At 33.1% G+C, this 22,997-nt stretch overlaps 1 protein-coding gene across 1 annotated transcript in view; it reads left to right on the forward strand.

Annotated features, from left to right (window-relative positions):
• LOC140436877 (brefeldin A-inhibited guanine nucleotide-exchange protein 3) overlaps positions 1–22,997 on the forward strand; it is a 158,404-nt gene that overhangs the window by 131,777 nt on the left and 3,630 nt on the right. Inside the window, exons 16-17 of the mRNA XM_072526035.1 lie at positions 10,456–10,824; positions 18,291–20,855. Of these exons, the coding sequence (XP_072382136.1) occupies positions 10,456–10,824; positions 18,291–20,855 (2,934 nt within the window). The remainder of the gene's footprint in view (positions 1–10,455; positions 10,825–18,290; positions 20,856–22,997) is intronic.

The raw sequence follows: 22,997 nt of genomic DNA on the forward strand, positions 1-22,997 counted from the left end.
AATTATGTATCGTTCACGGGTATTTGTATATTAAAGCGAATTCTACTTACGGATGTATAATTGGTTGGAGTTTAGAATACGCTAAATACATATCCAATCAATGATGCGCATAAATATAATTTGACGCATATGGTCTCGATCGTGAGAGTACTTTTAGCATGTCGTGTGTTTCAATATTTTAAATATGCCGAGATATACCGAGAAAGAACAAAGACTAATATTAAAATTATTAAATTATTTTCAATTAGAAAAAGAGGCTGGAACAACTTTATTACCAGCTTCTGCCGTTCGTGAAGTAAGTTTTAAATTATTCTAAAAAATATTAATAGTATTTTAAATACTATACATTTTAGCGTGTTGATGAGGCGTTAGGAGTTTCGTTGGCCTTTGGAAGCATTTAAACAGATGCTAGATATTCTGTGACAATGAGTACTTTAGTATGTGATAATGAACTTCATTAACCAATAAATATGAACATGTTATTAGAACTCTTGTATACAGAATGTTTAGTGAACGTTTGTATCAAAATATTGTTTGCCATAACCTACTGAAATATCACTAGCGTCTTTACATTTTTTCTTGTTCATTTTAGGCCAACATGTTACCCTTCATACCCTTCAAGAAAAACTGAAGGACATAGATGAAATTACCATTTCTACTAGTTCACTAAGTAGGGTTTTAAAAGATATGAAATTCAGATGGTTAAACTGCAATATATCAAATCGAAAATATCTAATGGAACAATCACACGTGGCATATAAAAGATTACAATTTTTAAAAAAATACCAAAAAAATCAACATGATTTATACCCATTACAACCAGTTTTCTTGGATGAGACCTGGATATATAGCAAGGGAGGATTCCGTAAGAGTTGGCAAGATGGCAGCATTAATGCTGTTAGAAAGAAGACCGAGAAGATGTACGATATATTGGTCTCCATACGGGTTGTAAAAATGGATTCATTGATAATTGCAGTCTAATTTTCAAAAGTGGAAAAAAAACGAGATTATCATGATTCGATGAATGCAGAAAATTTTGAAAAATGGTTTGAATATCAACTTTTGCCAAATTTAGAAGAACTGTCGTTAATAATTATGGACAATGTACCTTACCACTCTAGTTTAGTGGAAAAAATACCAAATTCAAGTTGGACTTAACACTCTTTGGTAGAATGGTTAAAAGAGAGACATGTACGTGTTTTAACAACCATGATGAAACTTGAATTATTGGAGATGCTAACAAAATATTTACCACATAAAGTTTCATCATCATCATTTTGGCTTTATAACCCTGTGTGGGTCCTAACCTCCCCAAGAATTTTTTCCAGTCGTCCCTATCCATTGCCTTCCTCCGCCAAGCTCGTATTTCCATATTTCTCTTATCTTGATCTATGTTATCTAGGAATCTTGTATTGGGTCTTCCTCTTCTTCTTTGACCAATAGGTCTATCAAGGAGCGTTTTTCTAGCTAGGTCGGTTTGCTCTATCCGCATTACATGGCCTACCCACCTCAGACGTCCTATCTTAATGTGTTTTATGATATCTGGTTCCTGGTATATTCTATAGAGTTCGAAGTTGTATCGTCTTCTCCAGACGCCATTTTCATTTACCACTCCATAGATTTGCCTTAGTATTTTTCTTGCAAAACATCCTAACATGTTTTCATTACTTTTCGTTAAAGTCCAGGTTTCTGAACCATGTGTTAGGACTGGGCGTATTATTGTTTTGCAGAGTTTTACTTTTGTATTTCTTGATATAACTGTAGATTTAAAAAGGAGATTAAGCCCAAAATAGCATCTATTAGCCGTGCAAATTCTGCGGTTTATCTCTGCGGTTGTGTCATTTTCAGTATTGACGAGCGTTCCCAGATATACAAATTCGTTAACTGCGTTGTTTTCTATAACAAGTGGCCGTAGTATTTGTGGTTGCGTACCTATTTTCGTGTATTTCGTTTTATTGGTGTTTATTATTAAACCCATTTTTGTAGCCGCTTCCTTTAGTGCTACGTACGCCTCTCGTGCTGCGTTTTCCGTTTTCCCAACAATATTGATATCATCAACATATGCTAGGATTTGCACAGATTTGTTATATATTGAACTGGTAGTTGTGATTTGTGACGTACGTATTACTTTTTTCAGAGCTAGATATAGTATATAGCAATAGTATACAGGAGGGTGGGTCTCTTTGACGTAGCCCGTTATTTGTTTTAAAAGGTTCAGAGAGTTCCCCCTGGATTCGTACTCTGCATTCAACTTTTTCAAGGGTTAGTTTGGATAGATTTACCAACTGATTTGGTACTCCTATGTCTATCATTGCTCTAAACAATTCTCTTCTATTTACAGAGTCGTTTACACGTATTTACGTGTTTTAACAGCCTTGATGAAACTTGAATTATTGGAGATGGTAACAAAACATTTACCAGATAAAGTTTTTAAGTATGTATTCAGAGATATTTAATAAATGAGATTATATTTGTTTTATTCTACAAATTAGATGTACTGGTACTTCAACATGGTCGTAGACAATTGAGAATGTTTGGTCAGATTAGTCAGAAAAGATATTATGATGCAAAAATAAGTTCTGCAGGTACTGTAAATGAAAGTACTAAAGCGTACTAAAATTCGTAGATAATAATTGGATAATAAGTTTGGTTAAATATAAGGTTACACCAGAAAAATGAAAGGAATATGTAAGACATGCAGAAGATATCATAAATGAATACTGGGAGACAGCTAAAAAAATTGATGCCAGCCACATATCTCCTATAGTTCTCCTGTGAATTCAGGAATGATATTGAGGAAATATATTAAACTATTACCATTATGGATATTTTTAAATGTATTAAACCGGTTCTTTTTAGAACCACGACATTTTCTTGAAATGTAAGATATAATTGATGCCAGCCACATATCCCCTGTAATCATTGATTTTAATGAATCAGATTCTGAATCGGATTGTGGAATGTTTGAAATATAATATTCATTTTTTTTATTCATAAAAAAAGATGGTAAACTTACATTCGGTATCTTGTTTTTTAACTAAACTCCATTAACACTATTTCATTCATAACACATTCAATACATTACAGAGGAGGAAAAATCGCTTAAATCTTAACAATCAAAACTATTCTTATAATAATTTTACATTAGGTAAGAAACGCTTGACAAAGACCTTAGATAGTAAAATTTTTCTTTTGATAAAGACTTTGTCAATATATCTGCAAGATTATTTTCAGATCAAATAAAATCAATACAATCAATCGTTTTAAAACTAAATCTTTTATATAATGCTCTTTAATGTCAAAGTGCTTGGCACGTTTAGAATTTTTAAAAGACTGGCACATTGCTATTGTACTCAAATTATCAGTTAAAAGTTTTGATTTTCCATGTACATTAAAATCAGATGAAATACCTTTTAAGTAAATCAGTTCTTGAGCTGAGGTAGCCGCAGTTATGTATTCAGCTTCTGCAGTTGAAAGAGCAACACAGTTTTGTTTCTGGGACAACCATGAAACTGGATTGCCACAATAAAATACAATACAATCCGTAATACTTTTTCTGTCAATTTTATTTGATGCCCAATCTGAATCTGAATAACAAACTAGTTCCCGCGGTTTCTTTTTATATGCCAATGAAAAATTTTGTGTCTCTTTCAAATATCGCAGTACTCTTTTTCCTGCTTTCCAAGTTTGTTTTGTTGGTTTATCAAGTACTCGACTGAGATATGAAACGGCGAACAGAATATCAGGTCTAGGTGTAGTTGCTGTATACATAAGACTACCTATAAGTTTCCTATAAGGAAGATCAATTACCTCTAGAGTGTTATCTATCTGAAAATTTGTTTCCATTGGTGACGAGACACCTTTACAATCACTCATATCAAATGAACTCACCTTTGATATTATTTTGGGATATACTAATGTGAGATTACCACTTTCTCCTAATATTGTCATTCCTAAAGAGTTCTTCACTTCACCCAGGTCCTTGGCACAAAAATTGTTTTTCAAAATATCTATTGTTCTTTTATTTTTTGTCCTGTTAATATTATATCGTCCACATAGACAATCATAAATATGTCTTCTCCTATACAGGGTGGTTAAGTAATTGTACAAACAGAAACCGTAGATTCTGCACTTTAAAATATTACGATTTAAGCCAACTTGCTTTAATAAAATGTTGATATTAAGAAAGATACAGGGTGTTAAAGTGGAAATTTAAAATTTTATTTTTCGCTATAACTTTTACGTTTGTAAATATGTTTAGACAAAAATTTACAGTTGGGTGCTTTTGAGTAGGATAAATTATAATTGTATACATACTTTAATGTAACTGATCCAGGGCACCACATATGTCACATGTGTGACATAAATTTGCGCTTAACTTTTTTCCTATTTAAGTTAGGTCTATTTGTGTTAAAAAATATTAAAGATATATTATTTTTAAAAACAAAATGTATACCTGTTAGTAACTTCAAACTTCAACCGTTTTCGAGATAATCGCATTTTATAAGTCAGCTGCAGAATAATATTTGTGCGGTAAAGCACTGAATATCTGTAGATAAGCATAATTCATAGTTTATTCTTATTAAAACAATTCAAAGATGATAATGTTACACCACAAAATGCTTTGTTATGGCTGCTAAATGTCTTATTGGAGAAAAGATTCTTTATCTTCTTCTTTAGATGCCGTGTCTGTATTCAGACGTTGACCGTCATTATGTTTACAATTTCCCTTTTCTATCGCTTCTTCAGTTTCTATACTGGCGTTGTATTACTTTTTCTCTATTGTAAAATGCTGAAAACCCAAAATATGTGGTTAATGCAAGATGGTATACGTCCACATTCTAGAGAGAAGGCAGTGAGAACATACTTAAATACAACTTTTCTGAACGTTTAATTGGTCGTGGTAGTCATATTGCTTGGCAATGTGGTGAGATATTGATATAATTACTTAATTTATAAAAAAATCCCAAAAGAATACCTATTATTCATTACACAGTAAAGACCCAGACAATGTAGTTCAGCATAATATTAGTTCGTTAGTAAATCATAATAGACCATTTGTTCGAGATGTAATTATAGTTACTCGTAAGCTGTAACGTAATCATATAAATAAGTAATGTCATCGATAGATTATTGTGTGTATACAAGTAACCAATGAACGAGATACATCACAGTTTAATACATTATTGAACCTCTGCGACAAATAAGATGTAGTTCAACAATATACCATAAGATTTGGATATGTAGCCAAAGGAATATATTCATCCATTATACATTATAGCCACCACGTAGCCCAGAAATTAATCCGCTTGATTTTGGTGTATGGAGCGTATTAAAACAACGTGATTTTAAGAATCCCATAAACTTTCGCAACCAACCATATGAAGAAATAAATACTGCAGCAGTTTCTTTAAAACAAATGATGCTATTTAATATGAGACGATCTTTTATAGAATATATTTACAAATGAATTAAAGAAAATGGTGGACATATCGAACACTTACTTTGACAAAAAGTTATGTTATTTAGTTTAACAATTTCTTAATTTGGTTTGTAAACAAAATGTTTTGATTATGACTTTAATTTAACATAAAACGTAAAATGTTTGATGTAAAATCCTATTATTAATTATCCTGCTGATATATTTATTTTATTTAATATTGCGTTAACTATTAACTTAAGTTAAAGGTATTTTATACCAAAATTCAGAAGTATTAATGTTTTTGTCTATTTTTCCTTCGTTGCCTGGAGTAATTGCCTTAAATCAGAATTAGGCAGCTGATTTGTAAAATGCGATTATCTCGAAAACTGTTGAGTTTTGAAGTTGTTAACAAGTATACCTTTTTTATGTTAAAATAATGTATCTTTAATATTTTTTTGTCACAAATACAGGTAACTTAAAGAGCAAAAAGTTAAATGCAAATGTATGCCACATATGTGGCATATGCGACGCTCTCTATTAGCTACATCAAAGTGTGCATTAAATTATAATTTCTCATATTTAAAAGTACCAAGCTGTAAATTTTTATACATAAATGGTTACAAACATGAAAGTTATAGTGAAAAATAAAATTTTAAATTTGCCCTTTAACACCCTGTATCTTTCTTAATACCAACATTTTATTAAAGCAATTTGGCTTAAATCGTAATATTTTAAAGTGTAGAATCTACTGTTTCTTTTTGTACAATTACTTAGGGACCACCCTGTATATAGACAAAAATCATGTTTAGATCTAATTAATCCATTCTCTGTACAACTCTATTAAACGTATGATTCCAGTATTTTGGTGATTCTTTTAAACCAAATAGCACTCTATTTAATTTTAAAACCTTTCCTCTGTCTATTATTAGTCCTTGTGGAGGATAAATTTATATTTCTGAATCAAGTTTTTCATTTAAGAAAGCGGTGGGCACATTAAATTGATAAATTTTTAAATCTCTTTGCAGTGCATGAGCCATAATCATTCTCACTGTGCTCATCCTTGCCACAGGTACATAGGTTGATTTTAGTGGATTCTCCTCCTGTACTTGAAAACCCTTTGCAACCAACCTTGCTTTATGTGTTTCATCATCTAATTTTAAAAACCCATCTTGTATCTATAATCTTTTTGTTATCAGATAAATTAACTGGTGTCCATGTGTTTAGGTTTTCCAATGACTCCAGTTCTTGATTAATTGCATTATTCCACTCTTCATTTTTCTGCGCCTCCTTAAACGTCTCTGGTTCACCATTCAATGTTAAAATGTTCTGGCCATTTTACTTCTCTTCCTTTTCTAGTACATATGAGATCCTCTTTATTACTTTCTATTTCATTTCGAATTAATTCTTCGTTTTCAGCTAAACTTTTATTTTTGTTGCTTCAATCTTCAGTACCTTCAGAATTTCCTTCATTGTGGATCCAAACTGTTTGATCTTTACTGTTATCATTAACATTATCAGTTACATTATCTTTATATTTAACTTGTTTTTTATCAAAAATATCATCTGTAGATGTAATTATTTTGTTATTTTTACAATCCCACAATCTATATCCTGAAGTAGAATAACCTACCATTATTAAGTTTGATGTTTACTGTTATCATTAACATCATCAGTTACATTATCTTTATATTTATCTTGCTTTTTATCAAAATAACATGTGTAGATGTAATTATTTTGTTATTTTTACAATCCCACAATCTATATCCTGAATTAAAATAACCTATCATTATTGTTTTTGTTATTCTAATATCAAATTTATTCGGCTTTGGAAGAATTACACTTCATGCTTTAGAACCAAAAGCTCTAAGATGATTAATATTATTCTCGCCATACCATATCTGAGATGGTGTTTTACCACCATTAGCTGTTGTAGGACTCCTGTTCAATTCATAAGCTGAACATCCCATTACTTTACCCCAGAAATGTTTAGGCAAGTTAGTATATGCTAGTTTAACTCTAACTTTATTACTCAATGTACAAATTCATTCTTTCAGATGTACCATTTTACTGTGGTGTATATGGTTGAGTATACTGCAACTCAATACCCATTTGCCTACAAACATTTTTAAATTTATGTGATGAGAATTCACCCCCATTATCTACTCTGATACTCTTAGTTTTAACATTATGTTTTCATCTGCATCAAATTTGTTTACTTTCATTAATTTCTTTCCATTGCACAGCCCTCTGAAATTGACTAGGTTCTTGAATATTCGCCATCTTGGAATAAGGGGTGCAAAGGATTTTCGGTTTGTATCTCGTAAACTAGCAACCCTACAGAAAATTATTAATCAAATATTAATCATTGTTTATAGCAAATTAAATTGTCTACAACTTTATACCTATTACTTGGTGTAAAATGAAAAATAAAAATTAAAAAAAAACAACTAAAAATTTTTGAAAAAAATTTCTTTTGTGCGTTATAACTTTTTTCTAATTATTTTACGATAAAATGACATCAGAGCAATATTATGGATTATTTATTAATTAATTTTTCGGAGTTTTACAGCTCTCTCTGAACGGTTTCTTGATTACTCTTAATAATACGGTAAAAACGAACGAATATACTTAGTTTTCTATTATATATTTTTTATTCATATGATTTTAAATCAATTTATCATTTTCTTAACATTACTCCTGTATTATTTATTATGGACCCTTTCCGCCATCAAAAAACTTATTATTATTAATTATTTTAAGATAAGTTTCTTAGTAATGAAAAGAACAAAACAAACTTAATAGACCATAAAACCGCTCTTTAATTTAGGTACTTAGCAACCTGAATAATAATAATTTTCATATGAGTTTTCCAGCCTCGAAAGTGGGTATTTTCGCTTTTTTGAGATTTTAAATTGTTTATAACTTAAAAATGATCATTTTTAGAGAAAAACGACAAATAACTTTTTTGTTTGAAATAAATCAATAAACCTAAAAAAGGGTTTGTTGGAGCGAAAACGTTTTTGGAATTTGGTAAAAAATATTGTTTAAAGCATTTCTGCACAAAGATTTTGTTCGGCACCCTTCTGATTTGCTTAAAGGGGACATTTTGAAAACAGGAATACGTACACCGAATCAGCAATTTTTCTACGGGAGCGGCCTCACAGCCTGGAGTATGATACTTTTAAAGCTATTTAGAACCATTTTTTTTTTGTACGGCATTTTGTTTTTGTTGATAACTGATGTCAATCATAACAAAATATATCAATGATGTAGAGAAATTGTTGGTCGTAATCTCCTACTTATCAGATGGAAATTAATTTTCCTCCCATAAGTACATGTACCGTGAAGAATGTACAACATGTCCAAAAATGTTATTATTTTATGCAACTAAATTTAAATCAGTGGGTTTCATATTGGCGCAAGTACCTTGCACTTGATCTCTGTACCTGACGATATGTACTGCACTGCAAAAAAGTAATTCAAATAACGATCCGAAAATATGTGAAAATATCCGAAAATGGGTTCAAAATTTTCCGAAAATCAAAGATTGTCCCTGCTACTGGTACCAATATGTTTTCTACGGCGTTAGATTACACGTCATTATTTTTGTATTACCAACCTAAGTTATAAATGCCTTACAAATGTGTTTGGACAAAAAGCTTCCCCCACCCTCGAGTGGTAAGTTTACTTTAACTGTGTAGTCACCTGTACCGATAAAAATTGACGGCATAGTTATTATTAGATATATTGTAGTATTGATTTATATGTGATTCCTGCTGCGTCAAATGACCCCTTAGAAATGTCCCATGGGCTTGTAGTCTATTAAAAAAGTATTAAAATGAGAATTTGCCGAACTCTGTATTATATGAGTGCCGGGGACTAGGGACCTAATTTTATTTTTGACTTGTCATATTAATTTACTTGGAAAATAATAAATAATAAAATATTAATAACATTAATGCGATGGTCTCCCTTTTTTACGATTTTTTTCTCCCCAGGGAGAACACTGTACTCTCCGAGTGACGCTAACGGTTATACCGGCATTTATTCGAAAAATATATATCAACATTATTTATCGAAGATAGAGACGATATTACCTTTATAACGAAGGAAAGAAATAAATTTTTATACCAATAACAAAACATCTAAACTCGAAAAAATATAGACTAATAAGTCTGATGAGTAAGGCTCTTAAAATTTTTGAAAGATATTTTATAGCAGGCTATACAGAGTTGGACATTAAAAACAATTAATCCTTATAGTTGGCAATATTTATTATATTTTGCAAATATGCTGAGATAAGGGAAATGGAATAACAAAGTTTCACGATTAAAAAAGACCTGTTGACCTTAAGTTTAATATTCTTTTTTTTTTCTTGTAGCAGTAGGAATCTATGTATTATGTTTCAAGACTCCACGACTTTTCTTTCAAAAAAAGAGCAAAGGCAAAATATTATTACAAAAAAGGATCTATTGATCTAAAACTTCGGATAGTTTTTCTTTTCACTAAGTGGAAGCTATGTACCAAATTTTAAGACCGTCCAAAAGTGTTCAAGATATTCAAGAAAAGGAAAAGGTATAAAATTGTGAGAGAAAAGAGAAGATCTATTGATTTTAAATTCAGTATATTAACTTTCTTCTACCGAGAGGAAAATGTGTAAGAATTTATAAGACTCTAGAATTTTTCCTTCTAAAGAAGAAATCGCATAACTATAAGTAAAAGAAGAAAATATATTGTCCTCAAATTCAATAGGTTTCAATTGTATTACGTAGTGGAACATATTCACCAAGTTTCAAGAATCTAGGACATTTTCTTAAAAAAAGAAGGTCAACTTAATAACTACTCAGAAGTAGACAACTTAATAACTACAAAAAGTAATCCCACAGTTGTGAAAAATCATTTCATATTTCTCCAAATATATTTTCACTCCAGAAAATTTCCTCAAAATAACCACCCACTTAAATGTAGTACTAGTCCAATGCCCAAAAATAATCATTTAAAGTTATACTTTATATATTTTAAACATATTTTAGCTTTTTACCAAATATGAAGAATCTCCTAGACAACAAAAAAAGTGGTGGAAAAGAGAACTAGAAATTCAACAAAAACCACCTGCCACGTTGTTACTGCATCGCATAGGAGAAGTTACTCTAAAATCTATAAAATCTGGTAGACCATTATTACACATTATGAAAATATGGTCCATCGTTGGTCCTCACTTTATGCAAGCTGCATGCCATAAAGAAAGAACTATTTCAAAAAAGGCCGTAACATGTATCCATGATGCCGTGACGACTCTTTTAAACGAACAAGCTGAATTGCCTCATTTTCACTTCAATGAAGCTCTTATAAAGCCTTTTGAAAATCTCCTTTGTTTAGATATGTGTGATATGGATGTACAGGTATTTATTTATTATTTAATTTTGATATTCATCTGTTTTTAAACACTTGTCTATAACGCATTAGGTACTTTTTTAAAATTGCTCAAAATGTTTTTCGCTTCGCTGATCATTAAAAAATTTAAATTTCTTATAAATTGAATTTTACTTGTTAAATTGCAGAGTAAATATTTAAACTTAATGTTAGAGTAATGAGTGAAAATATCTGTCACCTATATTCAGCTAACTAAAAAGACCCGTCTAAAACGCCAATCGGTCATAAATAACGAGAAATATTTGCAACTATCTACATAAGTGATATATTGTATAAAGGAGTAATTAATTATTGAATAGTGATTATATTCGCGAGGAACCGCAAAGTGGGCGACGCCTGGTGGTAGATTTCAAGAGCATCCACTTCGGGAAAACCTTGAAATTGTCATTATCTTGTATACATATTAGCGACCGGTTTATATTGTAATTAACAATGACTTCGGTTTTAAAAAACTGTTCCTCGATGTTCCTCCTATTCACAAAAAAAATTCCATACATAAGTTTCCGCTGGACGAGAATATGAGAAAAGTTTGGCAATGCATTTTGCGAATTGGCAAACCTATAACCAAATACATGACTGTGTGCAGTTTACATTTTACTAAGAAGGATTACTTTCCAAGTGTTATATTTTAATATATATATATATATATATAATTTCGGTTTACAACGTTCTTCGACGTCTTCCGATTTCCAATCTCCATCTCATTCTATCGTTCCATAGATCGTCTTCCAGTTCTCTTTCTCTGATTTCTTTATCAACTCCTTCTCTCCAACTTCTTCTAGGCCTTCCTGGTCTTCGCCTACCTCTTGGTTGCCATTCAAGAATTTGTCTTGGTATTCTATTCTCCGGCATTCTCCTTACGTGTCCGTACCATCTGAGTTGTGTCGTTTTGATGTCATCAACAATATTATGTGTAACCCCCATGATTTCTCGGACTCTCTCGTTTGTTATTCTGTCGCGTCTGGAGATTCCCGCCGAGCGGCGCCAGAAGTCCATTTCTGTTGCTCTAAGCATTTTCTCTGATCTGTCTTTTAGGGGCCACACTTCGCATCCATATGTTGTGATACTTTTTATTATGGTGCTGTATATTCTTCTTTTGTTGTCTTTGGAGATGTTTTTATCCCACAGTACGCTGTTTAGTAAGGCTATGCCTTTCCTTCCCTGTGTATTTCGTTCCTTAATGGCTGCATCTAATTTTCCGTCTTAAGTGATTTTTACTCCTAGGTATTTGTAGTTATCACATATTTTGATCTCTTGATTTTCCTCTACGAGAAGGTTATGTTGATCTCCTCCGATACTCATGTACTCAGTTTTTTCCATATTCACTTCCAAACCCCACTCTGTAAACTCTTCTAATAGTTTTCGCATCATGTAACTAAGGTCTTCAGAGTCCTGTGCGATGATGACCTGGTCATCTGCAAAGCACAGAGTGTACAAAGTTAAGTCTATTAGTGGTATGCCCATATTCGTACATTTTTTCTTCCATTTGTTGAGTGCTGCTTCGAGGTATATTTTGAATAATGTTGGGGATATACAGCATCCTTGTCTTAGTCCTTTAGTCACTTTGAATCCCGGTGTTATCAGATTTCCTGTTTTAATTCTTGTTGTTTGTTGGTAGTACAACGTTTTTACTGCTTCAATCAATTCTATATTTATATTTGTTTTCCCCAGTGCCTCCCATAATTTATCAAGCGGGATACTGTCATATGCTTTCCTAAGGTCTACGAACGTCAGATGGACTTCTTGGCCACGAGCAACTTTCTTTTCAATTATCTGAGTAATAGAGAAGACATGGTCTATTGTAGATCGACCTGCACGAAAACCAGCCTGTTCTTCGGCTTCCATATCTTGGTATTCTTCTTCTATTCGATTTTTTATTATTTTCCCATATATTCTGCTAATACTACTAGTAACTGCAATTCCTCTATAGTTTTCAGGTTTCGATTTATCTCCCTTTTTATGGATGGTGCTCATATGCGATTCTTTCCATTCCTCAGGTATTTCATGTTTATTTATGCATTCCTGGAAAAGTTGTCGTAGTCGTTGAATTAGTATTTTGGGTCCATGTTTAATGAGTTCCGGAGCTACATTTCCGGGGCCAGGTGATTTGCCATTCTTTAGATGTCTGCATACGGTTTCGACTTCTCTCTCATTTATTCTGATTGGTGACCCTATCAGCCTGACGCCTTGTAAACCATAGTTCTCTATCTGTTTGAAGGGCTCTCTTGTCTCTGTTAGTAAATCTTTAAAGTATTCTTCCCAAGTTTGCGGTGATATGGACTGGATAATATCTCTTTTTTTGTTGTTTCTTAAATTTTTTAACAGTTTCCAGCTTTCTGAACTTTGGCTTCCACCAATGTATGTATTTATCATGGTGCACTTTTTTTCCCAGGATTCATTTTTCTTTTGGCAAATTTTTCTTCTGACCATCGCTTGCATTCTTTTGTATTCGATTCTGTCTTCCACATTTTTTGTGTTCAGATATTTTTGATACAATTTTCTTTTCTGTGTTATTTCCTGCGAAATATCTTGATCCCACCAATATGGTTTTTGTTGTCCGATCTTTTCATATCGCCCTAGTGCTTCTAGGGCAGCGGCGTGTATACATTCTTTGATGGTTTTGTATAACTGATTAACATTCCTGGTATTATCTTCCGTTTCAATTAGTTTTTGTTCCAGTCTACGTTTATATAGTTTTCTAACACTTTCTTGGTGTAAACTATTCAAATTGTATCGTACTTCTTGTACTTGCTCCTTTGTATGGTTATCTTGCGGCGTTTTCTGTTCTCTTTTATGTGGGAATGAAATATCTGAACGTAGGAGGTAGTGGTCACTGCCACAAGTGGGTCCTCTACATGCTCTTACGTCTTTTGTTTTCAGTCGACTTTTTTGTTTAAGGATGACATAGTCTATAACTGATTTTAAGTTTCGGGTTTCCTGAGTCCACGTATATTTATGAATGTTTCTATGTTGGAAATATCCATTCATGATTCTGAGTCCATTCTGATCACATATGTCTATTAACCTTTCTCCGTTATTGTTTGTATTATCTTCTCCATATCTACCTATTACTTTATCGTTGTTCTTTTTTCCGACTCTGCTGTTGAGGTCTCCCAAGATTATTATTTCTCTTGTGTTACCCACCTTTGTGATTTCTTCATTCAGTTGTTCAAAAAAGTTATCTTTCACATTTACAATCGCATCGTCATTGATTGCATATATGCCCAGAATGGTCAGTCTGTATCCTTTTATACATATATTCATTTTTATCATTCTTTCGTTGATACCTTCCCATGATGTGATGTATTTTCTAAAGCGACGGTGTATCATAATGGAGACTCCTTGTTGAGCTCTACGTTCTTTTGTGACTCCGGTGTAGAAATGATCGTATTTACCTAGGTTTTCTGATCCTTGTCCTTTCCGTTTCGTTTCCGTAATAATAGCTATGTCTATCTTCATTTTGTTTAGTTCTTCTAAGATTTCTGGAGTTTTCTTTGAGATCCCTTGGACGTTCCATGTCGCAAAAATCATTTTCCTGTTCCGTAGCATTTTTCGTCGTCGTATATCAGTCCGGTTCCGAGGCTGGATTTTGGAGTTTTTAACCTTTACCATTTTTGACGAGTATCGAGTGGTTAACCCGATGCCCCAACCCCCAACTTGGAGGACCAGGGTTTGATTTTGGAGCTTTCCTTCTCCTAGACGGTTTGCTTTCACTGCAGCTTAAGAATATCGTCTGTCCTATATTATATAATAATATGTTATATTTTAATATATTTATACTTAATTTACTTTATAGTAACACCTGAAACCAAATTGAGAAGACTGAAGGTAAATGCTGTTCCATCAGCTAAATTGCCCCTACGGTCTCATGAAGTTATTAGTAGAAAACGTAAGGCGTAATTTACAAAATATAACGTGGCCAGCTCCAAAAACTGCCTCACCCTAAACTAAACTAAAATTAATGTAAATTTTACTTCCCCCTATGTGTTTCAGACATACTGTAGAAAAACAAACATTTAATTTTATTTTTATTCAGGTTTGGGAGTCAATTACCTTATCTATAAACTCGAGTCACAAACAAATAAACTTTGAAGAACGTACTCCAACTTTTACTTTGGCAAAACAAACGTGTAAATGATTTATATTAAAGGTTTTATAGCTTAGAGATCAAATGACAAAATGATTTGTTTTCCCGAAGTTATCGTCCATCTTTGAAATCTTCAGCGCCCCCTGTCGAAATTGGCTATTGCGAATAGGAAGTATATGCCACAGAAAAGAGGATAGATTTGACAAAACATTTTAGTACCTAATTCAATTATTGCATTCGTAAATTTGAACCCTTGTTCATTCATTTTTAACTTTGATGTAGGCGTTTGCTCACTACAGTTTTTTTGGCGATTATGACTAAATTATTTAGATTGCATTTGCACATGTTGTTAGAATTATTAATTAAATTTAGTCGGTTTTATTTGATAGTTTAACCCTAGATTACTACACATTCGTAAATTTTACGACCCGCATACTTTTTTAAATGTTTTCGACTACTTACGGTCACCGCTACTTTTTTTGCGTTTTTCATCGTCTTCGAATAAATTTCGTAGAGGTAAATTGTTAGCTTATTATTCCATTTTGTATTTTTGTATTAAATATATATTTTGGAGTTTAGTAAAATGGATTTCAAAAGGCCACTGTCACAAAAATGGAAAAGGAGGCTGCGCGTATTACGAATGGTAAAGACTTTGACTCAGATCAAAATCACATCTTCCAATATACAACCCTTTGGAAAACACACAGAGAAAATCAGAGGTTTTTTCACGACTAAAACTATAAAGCAACTAAGAGGATTCATCGGCACAGCAAACTGGTTGAGAGATTTTATCCCCCGATTTGCAGATACCGTCACACCGCTCACCAACCTCACTGCGGGAAACAAAAGGATACTCAAATGGAATCCAGCAGTCGAAACAGCAGAAAAAAACATCAAAAAAGTAATCGAGGGACAACTAGAGTTGAAAAGACCAGACGCTAGCAAACCCTTTAGTCTTCAGACAGATGCCTCCGACATCGCCATCAGAGCAGTCCTTTTCCAAGAGACACTTAAAGATAATTATGTCATTGCCTACGCTTCCACCAAATTTCGGCCAACAGAAACAATGTACCATATTAACGAGAAGGAATGCCTCGCACTGATATGAGAACTCAAAAATTCAAACATTTTCTCCAAGATAAACACTTTACCTTCTATACAGACAGCCAAGCCCTCCTATGGCTCGACAGGTTTAAAGAAGACATGGCGAAGCTGTCAGGCCCTTTTCCTCCATGAGTTCAACTTTTCAAATAAACATATACCTGTCAAAGAAAATGAACTCCCGGACCATCTCTCAAGCAACCCATCAGAGGAAAGGAAAGAAGCCGTAAACCAAGACAAAGAAGTGAACCGTCTAAGCTGGCCAAACTAAGACACAGAGAAAACAGAATTCCCATTACTCTGCCTGCTATAAGATGTGGAAGAAGGCCAATACAACCCCATTCTCTATAATTTTACAGACCTGCCTCTAAAAACCGATACAAAGAAGCCACCAAATCCACCACGGGATGAAATGCTTTGGTAGACGATAGCAGGAGATCAACAATAGAGAGCCAAGGAACGAAGTTGAAAAAGGCCTTCTACGCGAGTTTATAGTGGAAGACAATACAGCCTACTACAAAGCAAAAGATGATCAAAAAACTCATAATCCCACAATCCTCACCGTCAGAGGTCCACCGAGCATACCACGACTCCGAAAAAGCCAACCACCCAGGACAGGACCAGACCATCAGAGCAGAAACATATATTACTAGCCGACTCTGACAAAAGACGTCCGAAACTACGTCAAATCCTGCCTTACATGTGCCACAACAAAAGCAGCAGCTCGACAACCAGCAGCTTCCATCATCCCTAAAAAATCCCCTCTTTCTGGGAAAGGGTATCGTTCGACGTCTTGGGACCATACCTAGCAGCCCAAGGCACTCGCAACAGCTACATCTTGCTAGCAACAAATTGCCTGAGCAGCTAGGTAGAATTCCGATGTATTTCAACCGCCAAGTGATCTCATTCCTTCAGGATGAAGTCTGTAATCGCTGGGGGAAACTACCAACAATAATTACAGATAGTTGTTCTCACTTTCGAAAAGACGCTTGGGAGAGGTTCCTCAGAAGTAACAACATTAGAACCGAACTCAGTCCGATCTACTACCATCGGGCCAACTTAGTAAAAAGGAGAACTCATGAACTGAAGAAAGGACTACGTGCCAGAGTCTCATCCAATGATGACACAAGATGGAACTCCTACGTGTCTAGCATCATCTTCAGTATGCGGACCAAGAGGAACGAGATCACCTAGAAAACAATAACCGAACTCCTACTCAGCTATCGCCCCAGAAGAGCAGAAGAAACAAAACAGCAATAGAGGGAAGTCAACACTGCAGCAAGACGATAGGAAAGAGTGAATAAGGTCGTCCAGAAAGCTATGGTGTACGCCAGAAATCTATTCCCTAAAAATTCAGACGTCCCACCAGCCACACCATATATACCAGGCGAGCAGGTAACAATACGGAACCACAACCGTGTAAACTTGGACGCCACATGGACTGAACCAGACACGATCATGAGGGTCCTCGGAAATCATACGTATGAAGTCCATTGAGACCAGGAAATCAACCGGAACATTCATGTGTACGACATCAGACTTGCTTCACTACCCAGGGACGCAGACCTACAAGAAAACTAAATGATTTTTTTATACATACTTAACTACATTTTTTGTAACATTTTACTCTTTTAATAAAGACCACACGACTTTGGAGTCTTTAGAGGGGGATGTTCACTGACCAATCAGCTCCGCGACAGCACCTCTCAGATTGGTTAAATTCACCTATTGGCTCTCTGACTCGGAAAGTCCAAAAACGCTTCATAATTTCCTGGGAGAAATAGATTTTTGGGGATAAAAGAATGCATTTTTCCAGTCAGAAACCAGTTAAATACTTAAGGAAATGAGCAAAATAGATCAATGAGTCCATATGTTGGACATAAGGAATCCTATGTATTAAATATATGTGATTAAGAACTACCTTGATGTTCTCCATTTACTCATAATGTATGCCTATTATCATAATAAAGCACGCTGTATAAAATGTATAAATATTTCTTTACACTTTGATTATGTAATAGTTTATAATAATAGATTTCCTTCATAATTTTAATTGTGTTCACTCTTTGGAATAAAAAATCGGCATTAATTTAACTCTTCCGACAAAGAATTTATGTGATAGGTATATCATAAAAAAGAATAGAAATTGTTACAAGAAATACTCTTTATACCCTGTTCAATAAATGTAATATTTTACTACAAATCGGCCTATTTATTACATATAATACAATAATTATTATTTTTTAGGATCAAATTGTTGCTTGCCTTTGTGAATTTGTTGAGACAAACAGAACAGAAATTTGTTCCGGTTGGAAACCACTTTTTGGAACTTTAAGGGTGGCAAATACAAGAAATAACGCAGCTGCTATTTTAGATGTATTTAAAATTTTTCTTTCTACTGATAATACTTTGGTGTTTGCTAATGCTGCTCTAGACTATATTCTTTGTCTTCTTTCACATATAAAAAATTCGAATGTAGAAGAAATGTCTGAGTTAACACAAAATATTACGCAACTAAACGACTGTAATAAATCTATGTTTTTAGAAAAAGAATCAGATTTTCCTTCAAAATTTTTGCTTGGACCAGTAGATGTATGTATTGAATCGTTAAAGCTCCTTCAAAAATGTGCTTCCATATTATCTGTTATCTATAATATGCCCAAATGTCCAACTTTTAACTTAACACACAGAATAAATATAGAAACAAATCCACAATTGGTAGATCCCGTTTTACAAAATTCTGAGATTAACTACTTTAATCAAGTAAATTTTAGTAAACTTAATTATGATGACCTTTCGATCAAATATGATCTTGAAAATTGTGAAAAGCAAAAAATAACTTTAGTAAAGATGGACAAACAGAGCAATATTCTCAAAATCTACTATATATTACTAGAAGGTTTAGCATCAGCCTCTACTTTGGCTGTTACAAAGAATCAGTCGTATGTAATAGAAACTTTGTTTAAACTTATAAGAAATTTAACAAAAAACCCAGGTATTAATTTTGGATTTTACTGTATCAATCATATTCTTTTACCTATGCTTCAGAATTGGTTACGACAAAACACAAACATTCAAAAACCTGGCGAAGTTTGGCAAAATTTTAAACACTGTTGTGGCTTAGCTAGCGAATTAGTAGTAGACTACTTATACGATCTACATAAATCAGACGCAAGTTTAGTGAATAAAGATCATCCAGGTGCAACTCTTGCACTTAAACAACTACTTTTTATTTTTATTGATTGCATATCTCAACCTTCCGAAAATATTGCTCGATTAGGATCATCATGTATCAGACACATTATTCTAAGCGCTGGAAAAATTCTTTCTATACAACAGTGGGAAATATTAGTCTTAACTCTACATCGAGCTTGTGCAATAAGCTTAAATCCCTTGTATCAATTATGTTTGGTATTTAAAGAAAATTCTAATAGTTTCTATGGAGATCTTGCTACTGTAAAAGTTGCCGCAAGGAAAGATACTGACTTATCTGAAAATGAAAGATTATATGAATTAGCTCAGCAAGTTTTTTCATCGCAATGTCAAACACACTGTACTAACTGTCAGATAAAATCCTGCGCATGTGATGTTAATAAAGGAAAAGTAATTGATGACAGAAACTTTGTGTTTTTATTATATCCATATGATTCAAGTACTATTATTAATCCAGATTTATATACCATCAGAGTACCATTTAAAAATTTGGTTGTTGGAATTCTGGCTCATCAAATGTTGATTCAAACGGTATCGAGTGTCTTGTTGCAGAATCTTAATCATATTACACCTATCTTAAATATTCTTAATATAAATTCGTGTAGCTTACGAGGAATTCTAACTACGGTAAATGCTAAACATGTTGATATTCTTTTAAAATGTTTGGAAATATCGAATATTAGGGCTACAGAGTTTGATGTAAGGCCTGGTTTAAAATTTCTAATACAAAAAGTTGGTAACTTCAGAAAAGCTGCCAATCTGTATGTCCAAGCAAATACGTCTGAAGTGGTTCAAATTATAGTCCTAATTGAATTATGCCTTGATGGAATTGAGAAGTATGCAATTGACCCAAAAAAATTGAGAAAAATTTTAGGTGAAAAACAGGATGAAAAACGGAATTTTTTGACAGATTTGGACTACGTAGAAAATTTTTTAAAAAAACTTTATACTAAATGGAACAATCTCTGTAGTTCTTATATGAGCCTTACTATTGCCATACCAGAAGTAACAGATGATCTTAATAATGGCCCGTTCGTTTTTTCGAAGAAATTAGAACCCGATTTTAAACAAGAAGAAAGTGATAACGTTAGCGTTAGTACAGAAACCGACAGTTATTTAGAAAAAGACACCTTACCGTATATAAAAAGTGACGAAACTATTATTTACAGCAACGAATCAAATAAAACACCGTTGTCAAAAAAGAAAAGTTTAAATGAAAATATAAAACAAAGGAGTAACAGTGCAGATAATTCAACAGACGATGAAACCAATGAAATGGCAGAAAAATATAATAAACTCACATATAAAAAGTACAAAACAGAGATAAATGCAATAAAGTATGACAAAAATACTTTACTTCAAATGAGAAAATCAACTATATCAAGTGATAATATCAATTCCATATACAACAAATCCCATGAACTACCAATTATGACTGCGGACCAAAAACAAGTAAAAGATGATCCAATTATAACAGATAACAAGCAAATTTTCGATGCTTTAACAGTGACAAATTCATTTGTTTCCAATAATAATTTGCCATCAACACAACCTGTACCCGCTGAGATTCTACAACAACGAAGTATAAGCATGTTTAAGGTAAACAATTTAATTAATTTCAAGATATTTTAAACTTCTTATAGAGTATTTATTTTATTACTACAGGGCATTATCTATTTTCATAAGCATAAAATTTAATTTTGCTTATTGCTTATAATAAGCTTAATTTTAAGCTTTTCTCTGTGGTAATTAAAGTCACTGTACAAAATTAAATCTTAAGAGAGAATTTCTGCAAACTACATTTGTTTATAATATTCCGACAGCAGGGTACCTTTCTGTATACATAAAAGGGTGGATAGTTAAAAACTATTCTATCTTATGTAAAATTTTTCTATGAATACGACCATGTAGATCCCCCATCCCAAAATGTGGTACCAATTTTTATAAAAAAAATTTTATAAATAAATTTGAATATTTTTATTTACAACTAACAAACATTTTTATAACAAAATATAATAAGAATGCTATATATGTTATAAAGAAAAAGTTTATAATTTAAAAGCTATTAAAAATTTAAGTCTAGAAATCAAAGATTTAACCTATTTTTTAATCCTCATACCTTTTCTCATAGCTAATCTCTAATATCATAGCTTTTCGCCCTTGCAGAATCAAAAGCACAAACTAGTCTGGTACCTGTTGTCGTCACCTGCATGGAGCAGTTATTGAAATTTTAAAATATACCCCCTTTACATGCAGCTCACTTCCGCGGCAGTAAGCAGGAAATTGGGCAGGCAATTTGTCAGCTTGAGTATGTAAATAAGTCGTTCGCGCTGCCATACTCATGCCACTGCCGTTGTCGTACGCTTCCTCCGTTGGCGTTTTTTTAGCGGAAATCAAAAGACTTGCAGTGCGAGTAACAGTGACTGTTTACATGCTGCTCGCTGTCTTGTCGGTGCACGGACGTATTTGTTTATTGTTTGGTAAATTTTTCGTTAACTATGGTTGAGTGAAGCAATGATCAAGTGCTGAAGTTTTTGAGCTATATGCTAGTAAGAGACTGTTTTGGGATTCTTCACATAAAGACCACAAAAAAAGCACAATGTACCCGATGCGGGTTGTCCTTGAAATTTAAATTTGGTCTTTTGAAAAGATATTAATTGCTTCACAAACTTCCAGCACAATCAGCGAAATTGCTGGTGATGATAATTTAAATAAATAATGCAAGCTTTGGTAACTGTCCACAGTGGCCAAATATCGTAATGTTATTGCCAAGCGTATTTTTGGTGGTATTGGAATTCTTACTTTAGTTTGTTTTTTTATCATGGGTTTAATTTGCTGAAGCAAAAATTTAAAAACTATGCGACATTTTGCAAAAGTTAAAAAATTCTCCGGATTCCTCACAAGTCAGTTTATTGAAAAAGTTTATCATATTTCCTATGTAAAAAAATGTTTGAAGCTATTTTTAGATTATTAACCAAGTTAAAGACTTTTTCGACATTTTTTCTACATCATATATTTTTAAAACGTTAAGATAATTTTGTAAACTTAAAACACACAGTGCTGTCGCCGCAGTAATTTCTATGTCCTCTATTGCTGATGATACACTGAAGCAGCACTGTGGTAGTTGTATGTAAACAGTCATTTGCCTTAAATTCTGGCGTGGAATTATTTCGGACAGGACAGTGGGCAACGCGATTGGCAGCAGGAATGGCTGCATGTAATGGGGATAATAGATAAAGTTCTTCTCACAGCCTTCTTTCAGTGCATCACAGTTTTTTGATTTCTTTCTAACGCATTAAGTTGGATGTGACAGAAAAAGCGGTAGTATCGTGATTAAACACAAAAATATTGTAGCCTTAGACAAGGAACTCTCTTTCCTTGTCTAAGATTGCAGCGTTTCATACATAAACGGTCTATTAATAACCTACGTTTGATTCGTTAATATTTAAAATGCGCACTTTCTAAAGGCAATCAATTACGCGAATTACGAACATTTTAAATTCTTTATTTTCTTTCTGACGAACATAGTTTGTATAGAATTAGTCATAAATATACATTGCTAAAAACTAAACACTAAACTAGACATGAAAATTTTATAAAACGTAAAACTTCATCCATGATGGCTATCCTTTCGAAATGTAAAAGAGTGAAGTGTTCGTTGTCCTTCAGGTCAGTATTTGACATTATTTCACAACGCTACGCAGTATTTTGTGCATGGGCGCCCATAGGGGGGGGGGCAAG

The sequence above is a fragment of the Diabrotica undecimpunctata genome, chromosome 3 (assembly GCF_040954645.1).
Source record: "Diabrotica undecimpunctata isolate CICGRU chromosome 3, icDiaUnde3, whole genome shotgun sequence".
Classification (NCBI taxonomy): Eukaryota; Metazoa; Arthropoda; class Insecta; order Coleoptera; family Chrysomelidae; genus Diabrotica; species Diabrotica undecimpunctata.